Consider the following 15,000-nt stretch of genomic DNA (forward strand, 5'->3'; position numbering starts at 1 on the left):
TCAAATTATAGGCCATCCATCATGTCAACCTCAAAAAAATACTTTGATTATGAATTATGAATGGGTGGGTCACTGTGATCAGCTAGAAAGCTGTTGCAGTTATAATGTATTTAAGGTCTCCAGTAAAAACCTCAATGCACATCAAAATAGATAAATTTATTTTAAAAACTGCTCCAACACACGAGAATAATCCATAAAAACCTTTATGACTTTTAAAACCTTTTCTAGTTACAGATGCCAACATTTTTTTACTTGGTGCCAGTGTATTGTTTGTGGAGATCCTTATCAATTTACTGTCAAATCAGGAGCTCTCTCCTCTCAGAGTATCCACAGTGGAGGCACCAAAGGTAATACAGCACTTCGGTTAAGTATTGTGGCAAAAAGGGTAGAAATGAGTTAACAATTAGGTTAAGTGGAAAGATGAAGGGGATGAAGAAGTGAAGGAAAAGGAAAGAGGGAGAAGAAAAGACCATGCAAAATTGGCTGAGGCAAGGTAGGGTATGGGTGATCCTCTATACTGGGCATGTCTCCATCTCCTAAGCCCCCCATGACAACAATGAGCAAGGGATGGGGGGGGGGGCTTTTATAATTCAATTTGGGTTTTGTGGCATGAACATGGGATTATTTTTTCATGGGCCTTCTTTGCAGCTAATTCAGCAATCCACTGTAGTCCACTATGACATCATTTTTTGTTTTTTGTTTTAGTTTGTTGATAATTATATACTTCAGTCCCTGTTTTATTTCTGCATGAGTGATTTGTATTTTGGGGGGTAATTTCCAAATAGTTATATTTCTATTCTGAATAAGAAGTGTTATTACAGTTAATTCTTGTTCTTTTATCTTTGAACAATCTGGATATCTCATTGAAGTTTTCAGAGGTAACATTTCTTAACCCCTTGCCAACGGGTACGACGTATAGACACGTGATATGCCCACTGTGAGTACTTGTTTGATTGTTTTTAAACATAGATGGCTACACTTGTACTAGGTCACCAATGAGCCAGGTACGAGTACTGCCTGTCTCGCCCGTTCACCCTTTTCTTTGATATACGAAATATTTTACGTTATCTTATTTTGCTATTACTAATGTTAAAAAACATTATAATAATTATAATGTTTATAATACAAATAACACCATCGATATTCACAGCACTAGTAAAAAATCCTTTTTTCCCGCCAATTCAAATCACGTAAGGTCACAAGGTATGCTAATTGACTACTTTGTGGCTAAGCACTAGCAGAGCCATCTATGAGCAGACATTTTACAAAAAATATAGAAAATAGGCACAGCATTTTCCCCATTTTTTTTTTCATTTTCCCCGGCGACATTGGGTTAATTCTTGGTATTGTCACTGAATGGTAATTTGAGGAGTATTCTTTTTGATATTGTTCATAAAGTTTATTTGTATGTTCTGTGATTCATTATACCATGGGAGTATTACGGATATATTTGGTATTACATTTTAAGTTACATCTAGGTCTAAGCTTGTACTTGTTTCAGGAACTCTGTGTATTAGTAATCATTTATTTATTATTTATATTCATTTATGGAATCAGTTATTTGTCTTTTATTCATTTATTTATTTACTTTCTGTTGCATCAGCATCTAAGGTCATAGCAGCATTTTCAAAATATAGTGATGGGGTGAGGCTTGGGGCAAAGGAAGTTTTTTGGTTCAATAAGGTGATGTTTGTGGATTTCCAAAATGGTTAATAGTCAAAACAAATAAATGTGCCTGACAAGGTCATACAGCATTATGATAAAGTATTGTGGTAAAAAAGGTAAAAATGAGTTAACGATTATGTTAAGTGGACAGAAGAAGGTGATGAAGAAAAGGAAAAGGAAAGGAGGAGAAGAAAAGAAAATTAGTTGAGGCAAGGTCTGAGGAACAAGGCACAGGGATCCCCTACATTGGGCCTCAGTCTCCGTTTCCTAAGCCCCCCTCTATGACAACAATGAGCAAGGGATTGTGTTTAGGAGGGTTATTTTATTGACATTTATCTGGTTTACTTAAAGACTTCTGACAGTTGTATGCTTTCAAGTTCTTTTATTCTGTTTGTTAGTTAAAGCTTGGAGGGATATGATTGGAGCTGATCTAAAGTGCCTAGATACTAGTCTTATTATATGATTTTGTGAGGTTTCTAATTCTTTTTAGTACTGTATTTTTTGCTGCTCCATACACAGTGATACCATATATTTTTTGTTTTATGTACATCTTATGAAATGCTAATAAAATCTCTTCATTTGCTCCCCAATTCAAAGAATCTAGTTTGTCATTATATCTATTCTATTTAATATTTCTACATTTATGTTTTCTATTTGAGAGTAGCAAATGTTAAGTCTAAAATTTTATGACTTTCAGCATATTTTCATTCTTTGTATTAGTGTATTCCTATTTTTCTATTTGAAAAACATGTTAACTTGCTTTTTGTAAAGCTTCCTTACAAATCCTAGCTATTAGCCTGTTCTTTTAGCTTCATTGTCTATTTTGTTGGAGGCTTCTACTAAGTTTTTATTGCTTGTTAATGGTTAGAAGAAATAAATTGTTAAACATCAAAGGTCATGGTAGAGTATTGTGTCAATAAGGGTGGCAATGAGTGAATGATCAGGATAAGATGTATTAGATGTCTAAGGTTGAAGAATACTTTAGGATAGAATGGTGAGAATTTTGAAAAGATAATGGGGTTAAAGGTATAGAGTGATCAGATCAAATGGAGAGTATGTCTGTGGAAGGGAGAGTAACACTGCATGAGGAAAACTACAAAAGAGCCATTATGAAACAAAGGGAAATACAGGTAGAAATGTTAGTTGTAGAAGCAGGAGAAGAACCCAGAGACTGAGATAAGGGAACTGGGGAAGGTGGTAAATTATCAGGAAGGGATCCAGAGAAGGACATTGTTGTGACATAAGGGAGTAACATGAGCATCAAGGTGGGAATGGTGATACACATGGAGGAGGAAAGTGATAGTATTTGGCTGGGTAGCTAATATGCTAACATTTCTGACATTGATAGGGAAGGGGTCAATATGGTCGGATTGTTAGGGACACTCCACCAACATAAACTCCATGGGGGAGATCATGTATACGGAAGGTAATCTTGCTACTGCATCACAGTTGACGAGACAGGCAAGCAAGTCGTTTTCATTGTCTGACCATTCCTTGTCATAGACAGGAATATCAGTCTGAGAGACGGAATCAGTTCCAGTACAAGTATTAAGAAAGGAGTGAGGTTGGGCAGGAAAAGGTTTGCCAGTGAGGTCAGCCAGGGTAGATATTGCACAAGCTTGTAACTAAGATGTAACTGTGACAAGGTGTGAACGACTGGAATGACTGCAAAAGGAAAAGTTGCCTACTGTTTTTTGGAGACATTATTGGAAAAGAAAGGTATTGTATTATGGGGCTGTTGGGGAAATCACAAAGAAATGATCCCACTTGGCTGGGCCAAAAAGGGTACTCAAAAGGTTTGCTGAGATGGAAGCAGTAAAAGGACAAGAGCAGGAGGAAGATGGGGTGGTATGGGGAGAGGACAATATGGATGATGAGTAGTAATAAGGGGGGGTGTAGGAGATGGAGAGGAGGATGTTGGGAGAGAGGAAGGGGTGTACTCTGAAGGTTGAGTAATGACCTCGGTGGATACTTTGGAATGGATCGAGTTCACAGCAAACATCAAGGGGGGGGGGGGGGGTAGTAGTATCAGTGTCAGAGATATGTTCAAAGGAGAGGCAGGGGTTGGGAAATCAATGAAATCAAATTTAGGTAGGCTAGTTGATGAAGAGGCTGGCCTTAATGCCCCTAACAAGGGAAAAAAATCTTCATTACTGGCCACTGTGAACCTGAAATAAATGGGGAGAAAAATGGTCTACCCCTCAGGGTCCCCATGAGGAGTAAGGGCTAGGCGATTAACCAAGGGAATACGGTGCCCATGGCTCCCAGAGGCTGTTCAATGCCTGACATAAAGCCAGCTTTCATTCTTTCATAATTGCTCTCACACCTTAGGAAGTGGACAGAAGAAGGGGAAGATTAAGAGAAGAAAAAAGGAGAGTCACATGAGAATCCAGGTGGGAGTGGTAAGGATAATGGGCAAGGAAGAGGGAATAGTGGCACACATGGGGAGAGTGGGAGGAAAAAGAGGTAGGGGGAACTTGAGGAGGATGGATATTGGCAAATACTTTGAATGTCGTGGGAATAGGAATAGAGGGATTGGATGGTGGATGAGGGAGTGAAGCATTCTCTTAGGTCATAGTTAGGAAATTTAGGATGTCTTCAAGACTTTCTGTAGATGAGTTGGGTGGGGAGCGTCTGAGAAATAAAGGTTTTCTTGTGAGGAGAAGGAGATGGGATAGATGTCCAAGGAGCGGAAGAAAAGGTGAGTGTAGGAAAGGATGTGTTAGAAGAAGGGGTGAAACATTTAGATTGTCTAGTAGGACAGGTAGAGTGGAAAGGAGGGGTAGGAGCATCTGGAATTAAACTGGAAAAGGAATTTGACTGTGGGAAAGAGGGAGTTGATGGTTCAGGGTAGAAGGAAGAAATACTGTGGGAGATCCTGAGACATCTTGAGAAGATGGGAGGGGAGCAAAGCGAAGGACAGTTTTGGAATAGGTAGAAAAAGAAAAATTATGTTGGTGTACTTCTTGCCTGGCTTCACATAAAGTGAGGCCTAGTTTAAAGCTAAGAACTGCTACCTCAGATTTGGGCTTTTAGACAGGGCAGCTCCTATTAAATACATTATGGGAGCCACCAAAATTGGCACACATGCATGACTGAGCAGCACAATTTGAACAGTTATGACCAAGTCAGGGAACATAGAGGACAGCAACCTGTAGAGCAACAGTGTTTGGCTGGGTGGCTAAAACACCTGTATTTCTGACATTGACAGGGATGGGGTTGTCAATGGTCGGATAGGACAGGGCATTTCATCAATATAAAATTCATGGGAGAGTTCATATCTATTTATGTTAATCGTGCTTGAGATAGACAAGCAAGTTGTTATCACAGTCTGACCAGTCCTTGTTGTAGACAGGGCAATCATGAAATAGGTAGGTCATTTGGAATGGACAAAGCCGACAGCAAACATCAAGGAATGGGTAATAGTAACAGTGGTTGGAGCCTTAGTCAAGGAGAGGCAGGGGTCAGGAAACCAGAAAAATCAAATTTAGATAGGCTACTTGATGAAGGGGCAAGTATCAATCTTCATTATTAGCCATGGTGATCCTGAAGTGAAATGGAAGAAGAATCGATCAACCCCTAAAGGTCCCCACCATAAAGGTTAAGTGCTATAAATTAACCATGGGAACATTGTGCCCATGGCTTCCAGAAGCCATTTAGGGTTGACACAAAGCCAGTCTTTCATCATTTCAGCACAGCTTTCACACCTTTGGAAGTGGACAGAAGTGGATGAAGAAGTGAAGGAAAAGGAAAGGGGAGAAGAAGAGATTATGCAAAATTAGTTGAGGCGAGGGCTGAGGTCCAAAGTAGGGGTGATCCCCTACCTTGGGCCTCAGTTTTTGTCTCCTTTGTCCCCCTATGACAACAATGACCAACGGAATGGGGGGGATGTAATTCAAAGGGATTTGGTAGAGATACATATTTCATCACACATTTTATCACGGTTTAGTTTTTAAATTCTTACTAAATCTAATATATCATTTGAGGCATTTCCTAATGTTCTTATCTTATATTTTATTTTTTCTATATTGAGCTCAGGTTCTACTGGGAAGATAGTGCCACAGAAACAGGTTGTATCTTTATTAGACACTTGATAGTACATTATTTCCCATTTTTCTAATTTGTTTAAATCTTTGTTCCTAGTACTCTTAATGCGAAACTAATGGACATAGCCAATACATACATGCCATGCCCACTGTGAGTTAGCCTTATTAATCTTTTTACACATAGTTGGCTTAACTTGTACTAAGTCATCAATGAGTCAATTATCAGTACTACTTGGCTCACCTGTTTCCCTTTTTTCTTGGTTTTCAAAAATATCTTATATTATCTTATACTGCTGTTTCTAATGTCAAAAACATTATAGTAATCATAATGTCTATAATAAAAATAGCGCCATCGATATTGATAGTAATAGTAAAAAAAAATCAAGGAAAGGTGAAATCAGGTAAGGTCACAAGGTCTACTAATTGACTCCTTTGTGGCTAAACACTTCTTGAACTATCTATGTGCAGAGAAATTTCACAAAAAAATCTAAAATGAGCACAGAATTGTTCCGGTGACATTGGGTTAAGCAAAACGTAATTCTGGATTGATAAAAAAGCCTTGTCAGTCCTTTGATTATACTTGGTGCAAAGCAAAGTTTCTTGTTCATCTTATCCATTATTGTTATTTTTAACTCCTTACTATTATGATATTTATGGATAATATTCTATAATTGTTCTATGGCCCAAACTTTGTCCACCAGGGCATAATTGATATCAGAAAAGATCTCCATGTCTTCAGCATTTCAGAGTGAATGTGTGTTTGCATTCTTTGATTTACATTTTTGTTTGAATACTATTTAAAATTTAATGAGGCATAATTGTTTATTATAATATATATTACTTACTTCTACAGTACAAATGTATCTAATATGTTATAATAATCCCCATTTTGACAATGAAGTAAAAAGCTTCCTAGTAATTATACTAAAGTTTTTGGTAATTTTTTACAGCATGGACATACACTTGTCATGTCACAAGAATTAATTAAATAATCTAAGTTGCCATGACTGGGTATGTTCTTTGGGCACTGTCTGAGGGGAGGGTTGATGGGGGGCTCTGCACCCCCAGCACCCCCCACGAAACAGTTTCTTCACCTCAGTATGTAAGGCAAGATAGAGCTGTAACTTGTGAGCACCAAGGGGACTTAGGGCTGCAAGGTGCACTTTCCGCAATCTTTTTTTCTTTTCTTTGTGGCGTTACTGTTCGTCTCTGCAGATTATTTCTTGTAGCAAAAAAACTATTAATAAATATTAACCCAGTTTTTGTTTTGGCGTCAAATTTTCCTCTCTGGTAGGGGGCAAAACACCAACAGCAGCTTCCACTTGGTGCCACTCTAGGATTTTCATCATAGTTCCCTTTACAGCTGAGGAAGTATCCTACTCTGTAAAGAGATCCCTGGACAGAATAGACAAGGGTGACTGCCCTTTTAGAGAATCTTCAATTATGTATTTTTGGAATTCTGTTTTGTTCAGAGCTTTGGTTAATTTCAACGGGTTGTTAAAATTTGTGATTGCAAATTCATCTAATATACAAATTAGTATTACTTGATCTTCCTTTCTTACCTCCATTTCTGTTGTCAATTATTGCTTATTCAGGGTTATGGTTCTCCCAGTGTTTTTTGTCCTGCTTCTTTGTCTTATGGTTGTTTTGAAATTGGATTTTCTTTGTTATAACTTTCTAATTCTTTTCTTGTTCTCTTTGTTTGGTTACCATGATCCATGTCCTGGACTAACTCTGACTCAGTCTTCTGCATTGAGTTCACTGTCCATAAGATTAGATGATTTCACTTCACTCTAAAAAGATGATTTTCACTCAACACAGTTTTGCTTGGTTTGAAAATATTGATGATGCTGGTAAGCCATTCAAAAATGTGTATGGTAATTTATGAAATAATGTCACGTAAAACAATAATTTTCAATTCGTGGTTCCTCCACACAGGAATTGGATTAAAATGTGCAATTATTGAAAAGTACGATTTATTCAGTGTACAATTTGCTACCAATCCTTCAGGACGAAATAAATATCACCTTGGACAAAGTTGAATTCCTTTGCAAAGTAATATTTTCCCCCAATCCAAGACGACCAAAATGCATGATACAAAAAGTACTATAGTACAAATATACCTTCTTGCGGAATGAAACTACGAATTTAATCTCGTTTCAAGTTAAAGCTCTCCTCATCTTCACCTGTCAACACTAGCCGGACTTCTTACTAAAGCTTTTCTTACCTTTCCCTCCTAGCATTAATTCCATAAAGATTTATGATTCCTTTTAGAATTTGTTGTTTCCCTTCTCACTTAACAAACAGGCTCCGAGAACGACTCCATAGTCGCAATCCTTAAACTTTTCGAGTTGGATACTTTAATCTTAACTGATTAACCCAAATACAATAATTCGATTTTGATGTGGTTGTATAAATCGTACTGAAACATCACGGTAAAATATCACTAGGTAATAGGTCAACCAAATTTCCACAAACTTTTGGCTCTCGGTTGACACCGCAGATTCCACAGCGGGAAGCAGACGATTTTCCGGTATTTGACGATGAATTCACTTTTCTCGTGCAGGTCGTATTTGGTGGCTGCTAATGTATCGATTACGTGTTTTTTAAGTACCCCTATAGTTTTCCATAATACGTGGTCTTTTCTGACCTGAGCCGAATAACTTTTTACAATAAGTTTTCTTTATGAGGAAATTTTGCATTCATTTATAATTACTAACTACAGAGCTGTTCGATTAAATACGACAGGCTACAGTAGACTGTTGAGTTTATATCACGTTGAGTTTGTTACGTTTCATATATATACATAGACGATTGAGCAGATTAAGAACAGATGCTTACATGAACGCGCGCGCGCGCGCGTGTGCTTGTGTGTGCGCGTGCGCGTGTGCGTGCGGGTGCGGGTGCGGGTGTGGGTGTGGGTGTGGGTGTGTGTGTGTGTGTGTGTGTGTGTGTGTGTGTGTGTGTGTGTGTGTGTGTGTGTGTGTGTGTGTGTGTGTGTGTGTGTGTGTGTGTGTGTGTGTGTTTGTGTGTGTGTGTGTGTGTGTGTGTGTGTGTTTTCTTACCTAGTTGTTTCAATACGGGAGAAGATATAAGTTCAGATGGTCACGTCTTATACATTCAAATTGTCATATAACTTTTTGCTGTGTCCTCTGGTCCTTCTTGTGTTCAAAATATAAAGTCATCTTTGTCTAACTTCACCCTTCCTTAATATAGTTGAACATCATTATCATGTCACCTCTTTTTCTTCTTTCTTCCAAAGTAGTAAGGCTTAGTTTCTGCAGTCTTTCTTCGTAGCTCCTATCTCTTAGCTCTTTGAATTCTTTCTAGATTATCTATATCGTTTTTTAAGTGTGGACTCCATAACACTACACCATAATCAAGAATATGTCTTATGATGGCTGTAATGACCTTTTTTACCATGTCTTGGTCCACTTTTACGTTGGCAGTCAGCCCTAGCATTTTATGAATCTTGTCATTTATATGGTCATTTGGGCTTAGGTTCCTGTTTATGATTATTCCAAGGTCTTTTTTTAACTGTTTGATTTAATATTACGTCTCCTAACTTGTATTGATATATTGGACGATTTTTACTTTCTCCGAACCTGACTACATGGCGTTTATTGGTGTTAAATTCCATTCTCCATGTACAACTCCAAATGAATAAGTTCTCGGTGTCACTTTGGAGGTATTGGCATGACACATCGTCTATTATCCTTTTTTTTTTTTTTGCAATTTCGCGTTGTCTGCAAAAATATTCAGATAACTACCTGGGCTTATGTTTGACCCTAAATCTTTCATGAAAATAGTCAACAATCGCCATGTAGAGTGCCTCCCTCTAATCACGGTTCTCATCTGTCTTTCATGAAGAAAGTCTTCCATCCATTCGAGGAGTTTGACTTTCACTCCACCTAGGTGTTCTGATTTCCATGATAGTCCTTTATAAGACACCTTATAAAATGCCTTCTTAAAGAGATTTGCTACGGTTGATCTTGCTTCCCTAAAACCAAATTGTTTATTTGATATTATATCGTGTTTTTCAAGTATTTCAATCCACTGTTTCCTAATTATCCTTTCTAGCTGCTTTCATACTAGTTAATGAAACTGGTCTATAATTTAGAGGGTTTTGTTTGTCGCCGTTCTTGTATAAAGGTGTAACATTGGCAAGTTTCCAATCTTTTGGAAGTTTTCCTTGTCACACTGAATTTTGCAATATTAACAATAACGGAATACATCAGTCTTCGGGACATTCCCTCAGAACCCAGTTAGATATCTCATCTGGTCCCTCTGCTTTAGTCTTTTCTAACCGTTTCAGTAGGTATTTTATTTAATTATTTTCGAGTGTGATATTTTCGATAATCTAATTTACATTTGTACGCTTACTTGCCATTTCAAAGTATGGGTCTTGAACAAACACTGACTAAAATTTCGTATTAAGGATTTCACATATTTCCTCTTTCTTAGTATAAACGATGTTATTGTCTTTGATGGCGCTAATTTGACTTCTACTTTCTTACTATTTATCTAGTAAAAAAAAGAGCTTTGGTTGGTTAGTACATTTATTAATTGTATCCTTTTCAAAGTCTAATTTCGCCTCCTTCATGGTTTGGGTATACTCATTTCTTCTTACTTTATTGCTTTCATACGCTGCCTGAGATCTTTGTCTTCTAAACCTTATCTAAACCTTTTCAGGAGGATTTTCCAGTTTATGCCATAAAAGAAATCTTTAAGGCTTCTATAATTACCTCTCTTGTAATTGTCTTTTCCCCTTTCCTTACTTACGATAAGTTTTTCCTGTAACAGACAGTATTCCAACTTTTTCCTAGAAGAGGGCAGTACTCCATATCCTTAATATCATCTTTATGCTTTGTAAATATTAAGTGAATTTCAAGTTTATATATTTGTGGAACATTAAACGGCTTTTTCTTGGTGAGGGGGCAAGTGAAGCAAAGGTGAGTGAAGCAAACGCAAATTAAGAAAAATTGGCTATTCTAGAGGCATTTTTAAGCCACAATGGGACCTTATAAGTGTAATTTATTAAAAACGTTTTAAAATCTGGCCTCTCATTCTCTCTCTCTCTCTCTCTCTCTCTCTCTCTCTCTCTCTCTCTCTCTCTCTCTCTCTCTCTCTCTCTCTCTCTCTCTCTCTCTCTCTCTCTCTCTCTCTCTCTCTCCCTCTCCCTCTCTCTCCTTCTCTCTCCTTCTCTCTCTCTCTCTCTCTCTCTCTCTCTCTCGCTCTGTCTCCTCTCCCTTTCTCTATCTAACTATTTATCTATTTCTTTCTCTCTCTATCTATCTATTTATCTATTTCTTTCTCTATCTATCTATCTTTTTCTCTCTCTCGCTCTCTCTCTCTCTCTCTCTCTCTCTCTCTCTCTCTCTCTCTCTCTCTCTCTCTCTCTCTCTCTCCTCTCCCTGTCTCTATCTATCTATTTATCCATCTATTTCTTTCTCTCTCGTTCTGTCTATCTATCATGAAACAGCTTTTTCTTGGTGAAGGGGCAAGTGAAGCAAAGATGAGTGAAGCAAACGAAAATTTTGAGAAATGAGCTATTCTACAGGCATTTTTAAGCCACAATCGGACCTTATAAGTGTCATTTATTAAAAGCAATTTTTTAAATCTGGCCTTTGAGGGCAGCAAACAGTCTTGCGGGAGTGGGGGGGACTGCCCCTTAAATGACGCCCCTGAACAAATATTTATGTTTCTTGATGGTAATAATGGCAGTAATAATAATAGCGATGACAATAATAAAAATAGCAATGATAATCAGAATTCAAAATAGCATGGTACTGACTAATGATGTTAATAATAATAGCAAGAATAATGATAATAATAATTATAATGAGGCTATTAACGATAATAATATGTTAAAAATAATAATGATAATAGCAGCAGTAGATAGCAAAGAGTCAACTGGGGGGAAGTGACCTGAGCCTATGAGTCCTTTATGAGGAAAATTTGCATTGTGTGTGTGACACACACATACGTATATATATATATATATATATATATATATATATATATATATATATAGATATATATATACATATATATATATATATATATTCTATGCATATGTACACACACGCACACACACACACACACACACACACACACACACACACACATGTGTGTATATATATATGTGTATATATATATATATATATATATATATATATGCATATATCATTATATATGAAGAAGAAATTCATTTCAAGTTTGGTTTCTACAAATATGGCTCTAATTTTGTGAAATAATAATGACAGTAATTATAATAACGATGACAATAATAAGAATAGGAATAATAACAGGTCTGAATGATAGTATAATATTGAGTAATATCACTAATAATAATGATCGTAACAACAATAATAACAATAATAATAATAAAATAATAATAATGATAATAACTATAATAACGATAACAACAATAATAATAATGAAATTAACGATAATAACAATATGATGATAATACAGAAACAATAATAACTCAAGTTTTATTTTTCCCATCCTCTCCCTGCTGACTGTGCTCGCCCCCACCGACCCAACCTGCTACTCTTCCAAGAAAGAGATGAATGACAACCCAGAATCTAGAGTACTGTGATTTAGCATCATCATCATCAAGGATATAACGCCGACGGGGGCGCATGGCTTCATCCACCCTTTGCCACGAGGGTCCTTCATGGAGAGTCTTCGGGCAGGCCCTCGCCCCATCTTTAACTCCTTGCCACAGGTCTGGTCCCGCTGCCCAAGCCATGACCTCCTAGGTCGTCTCACGGGCCTCCTCCACCCAGGAACGTCTTCACCGCAAGCATTGATCGACTGAACGGATTCCCCTAACAGACCTGAATCTTGGTCTTGATTTGGGAGACCTCTAGGCCCAAGGGCTTTACCCCATTGCTAAATACATCAAGAGCCTCCACCAGTGACTCCAGAGGATAGCAACATCGTCAGCAAAGTCGAGGTCTGAGGCCTTGATATTGCCCAGTGTTGCTCCACACTGACTTTGGATAGTAGCTCTGCCCATTATCCAGTCCATACAGGTATTGAACATTGTTCCTGCAAGGACACAGCCTTCCCTCACCCCTGAATTAACAGGGAAGAAGTTCGACAGGCCCCCACCACACTTTACAGCAATTTCAGTACCAGTATATAGACTTGCTATTAGGGCAATAATCCATGTCGGAATTCCCCTTAGTCTCAGAATCTCCCATAGCGATTCTCGCCTTCTTGAGGTCGATGTAGGCTGAAAGTAACCCACAACTGAACTCATGACGCTGTTCCACAATTACTTGAAGTGCTAGGATACGGCCTATTGTGTACTTACTATGAGTGAATCCAGACTGACCTCGTCTCTGGTGCCTCAGTAGGTGGTCGCGGATCTTTTTCAGAAGAATGTGGGCAAAAACTTTGCTTGGTATACTGATCAGTGTAATGCCACAGTAGTTGATATAGTCCCAATGGCAGTTCAGCAGGGATACCACATATGCCTGTGGCTTTCCCACTCTTCAACTTAAAAATTGCCATCTTAACCTCAATTAGGGTAGAAGGTTCCTCACTGATGGGTGGGTCTGGTACAGGTGTTGTGATACCACTTTCATCAAAGCTAACTGTTGGAGGGTCTACCTGGTACAGCTGCTCAAAGTACTCAGCCGAACGTTCATGAACCCCAACATGATCTGAGATGATCTGTCCATTCACTGAGTCATCTGCGAGGAGGACTTGGGGTTCAGTTTTCTCAGGGCTTGGTAGGCAGGGTGAAGGTCATTGACGAAGAAATAGCCTTCAACCTCCTCAGCAAGATTCCTGAGGAACTGTTTCCTGTTCCGTCTCAGCAGTGCCCGAGCCCTATGCACCAAGGAATGACACAAATCCTGATTGCCATTCAGCTGAGCTATGCAACACACTTCAGAGGCCTCCAATGTCTCCAGTGAGATGAAATTCTACTTTGCCCTCGGGCATATGCCGATGGACTACTGCGCTGCTTCTACTGTTTCGTGCTTGAAGGACTCCCACAGAGCAACTGGGTCTGTCAGGTTTTTAAGTTCTGTGAATCAATCAGAGACTGCCGTGGCAAATACTCGGGCACACTCTTCCCTCAGTTTGTCCAAATGAAACACCCTAGAGTTTTGAAATTGTCAGCACCCAAACCATGGGCACCAACAGACATCTCATAGCCAGCTCGATCACAGCTGGATATGGCATGTGAATGTCTCGCCAGGGACAATTGTTTGCCCAAGGATGTGAGTGTCTTCATTCACATCGAGTTTGCAAACATTGATAGGAATGTACACAGCAATAAGAGACGTGAAGCCATAATCATGCTTCAGTATCAATACCATAATATGCTCATCAATCGATGTTACCGCAAATACTAAGGGTTGAAGTCGGCTGGAGATGACTATGGCTACTCCCTGGAGGTGATGTCCATCGCCATGGCCCAACCAGTAGTAGGTGTACCCACCCATACTGATCGTGACGCTGCCAGATCGTCTCACCTCCGAGACCACCTAAACTCCTAACTGCTTCAGTTCTCTCGAAATCAAAGAAATCACCCCCACCAACACTGCCCCTAATAAAGGGGATTGGTAGGCTGTGGGGCCCAACATCTGCCTGTGGGGTCCCCTTGGGTTTTGCCCACCAGTCCTGTAGGCTGGGTTGGTGCCTGCCAGGGCGCAAGTGGGGCAAGTAACTCTCACTCCCATCATGTGCCCCAACATTTGTCTTCCCAATGAGACCCACAGCCTGCCTCACTTGCTGGGTGGGAGGGACAGCACTCCTCCCCCCCTGCATATCCATTTATTTCCAACATTGCCAGTGAGTTTCCTGGAGGAGGGAGGAGGGCTGGCAAGGCCCACCTCCCCCGAGTCGCCCATTAATCCCAGAGTGGCTAAGGGACAGGAGTTAGTACAGAGCCAGGGTGTGTCCACATGCCGGTGGGCCATGGTTCCGTACCTCTGGGGCCTCCTGCTGCTCCGAGATTCCCCACATAGCAAGACAAAAGTTGGCAATAACTCCTAATTGTCATATTAGAGTCAGTGACAAAGTGTGCAAGTGGACTTCAGTTCCCATGTTTTGTGAGAAAGAAAGTTACAGTTTACCCTGGGACCGCAAGGTGCTCAGTTTCCATGGGTGGCCATGAGGAGGCACTGCAGAAGTCTCAATGATAGAAAGACTATGAACTGGCAGGGGAGGCATTTTTATGCCAATTAACTAACACTTGGCACTTGCATATGTTTTAATTTTAAGGTCTCATTTCCGCCGTCAAAAACTGTTGTGCTCCGCCCCT

At 39.3% G+C, this 15,000-nt stretch overlaps 1 protein-coding gene across 6 annotated transcripts in view; it reads right to left on the reverse strand.

Annotated features, from left to right (window-relative positions):
- LOC125034696 (josephin-1-like) overlaps positions 1 to 8,249 on the reverse strand; it is a 37,895-nt gene extending 29,646 nt beyond the window's left edge. The window contains exons 1-3 of one of the 6 annotated variants that reach the window (XM_047626609.1): positions 7,939 to 8,163; positions 7,274 to 7,504; positions 6,967 to 7,092 (exon numbers count right to left, since the gene is read on the reverse strand). Coding sequence is in view for 1 of the 6 variants with exons in the window: in XM_047626613.1 (XP_047482569.1) it covers positions 7,274 to 7,279 (6 nt within the window). In the remaining 5 variants the exon portion in view is untranslated. Of the gene's footprint in view, positions 1 to 6,966; positions 7,107 to 7,273; positions 7,505 to 7,938; positions 8,167 to 8,189 lie in introns of those variants that run through there. The other 5 variants (XM_047626610.1, XM_047626613.1, XM_047626606.1 and 2 more) reach the window with 5 other exon arrangements.
- Positions 8,250 to 15,000: the final 6,751 nt, after the last annotated feature.

Source organism: Penaeus chinensis, chromosome 18, assembly GCF_019202785.1.
Source record: "Penaeus chinensis breed Huanghai No. 1 chromosome 18, ASM1920278v2, whole genome shotgun sequence".
NCBI classification, from domain to species: Eukaryota; Metazoa; Arthropoda; class Malacostraca; order Decapoda; family Penaeidae; genus Penaeus; species Penaeus chinensis.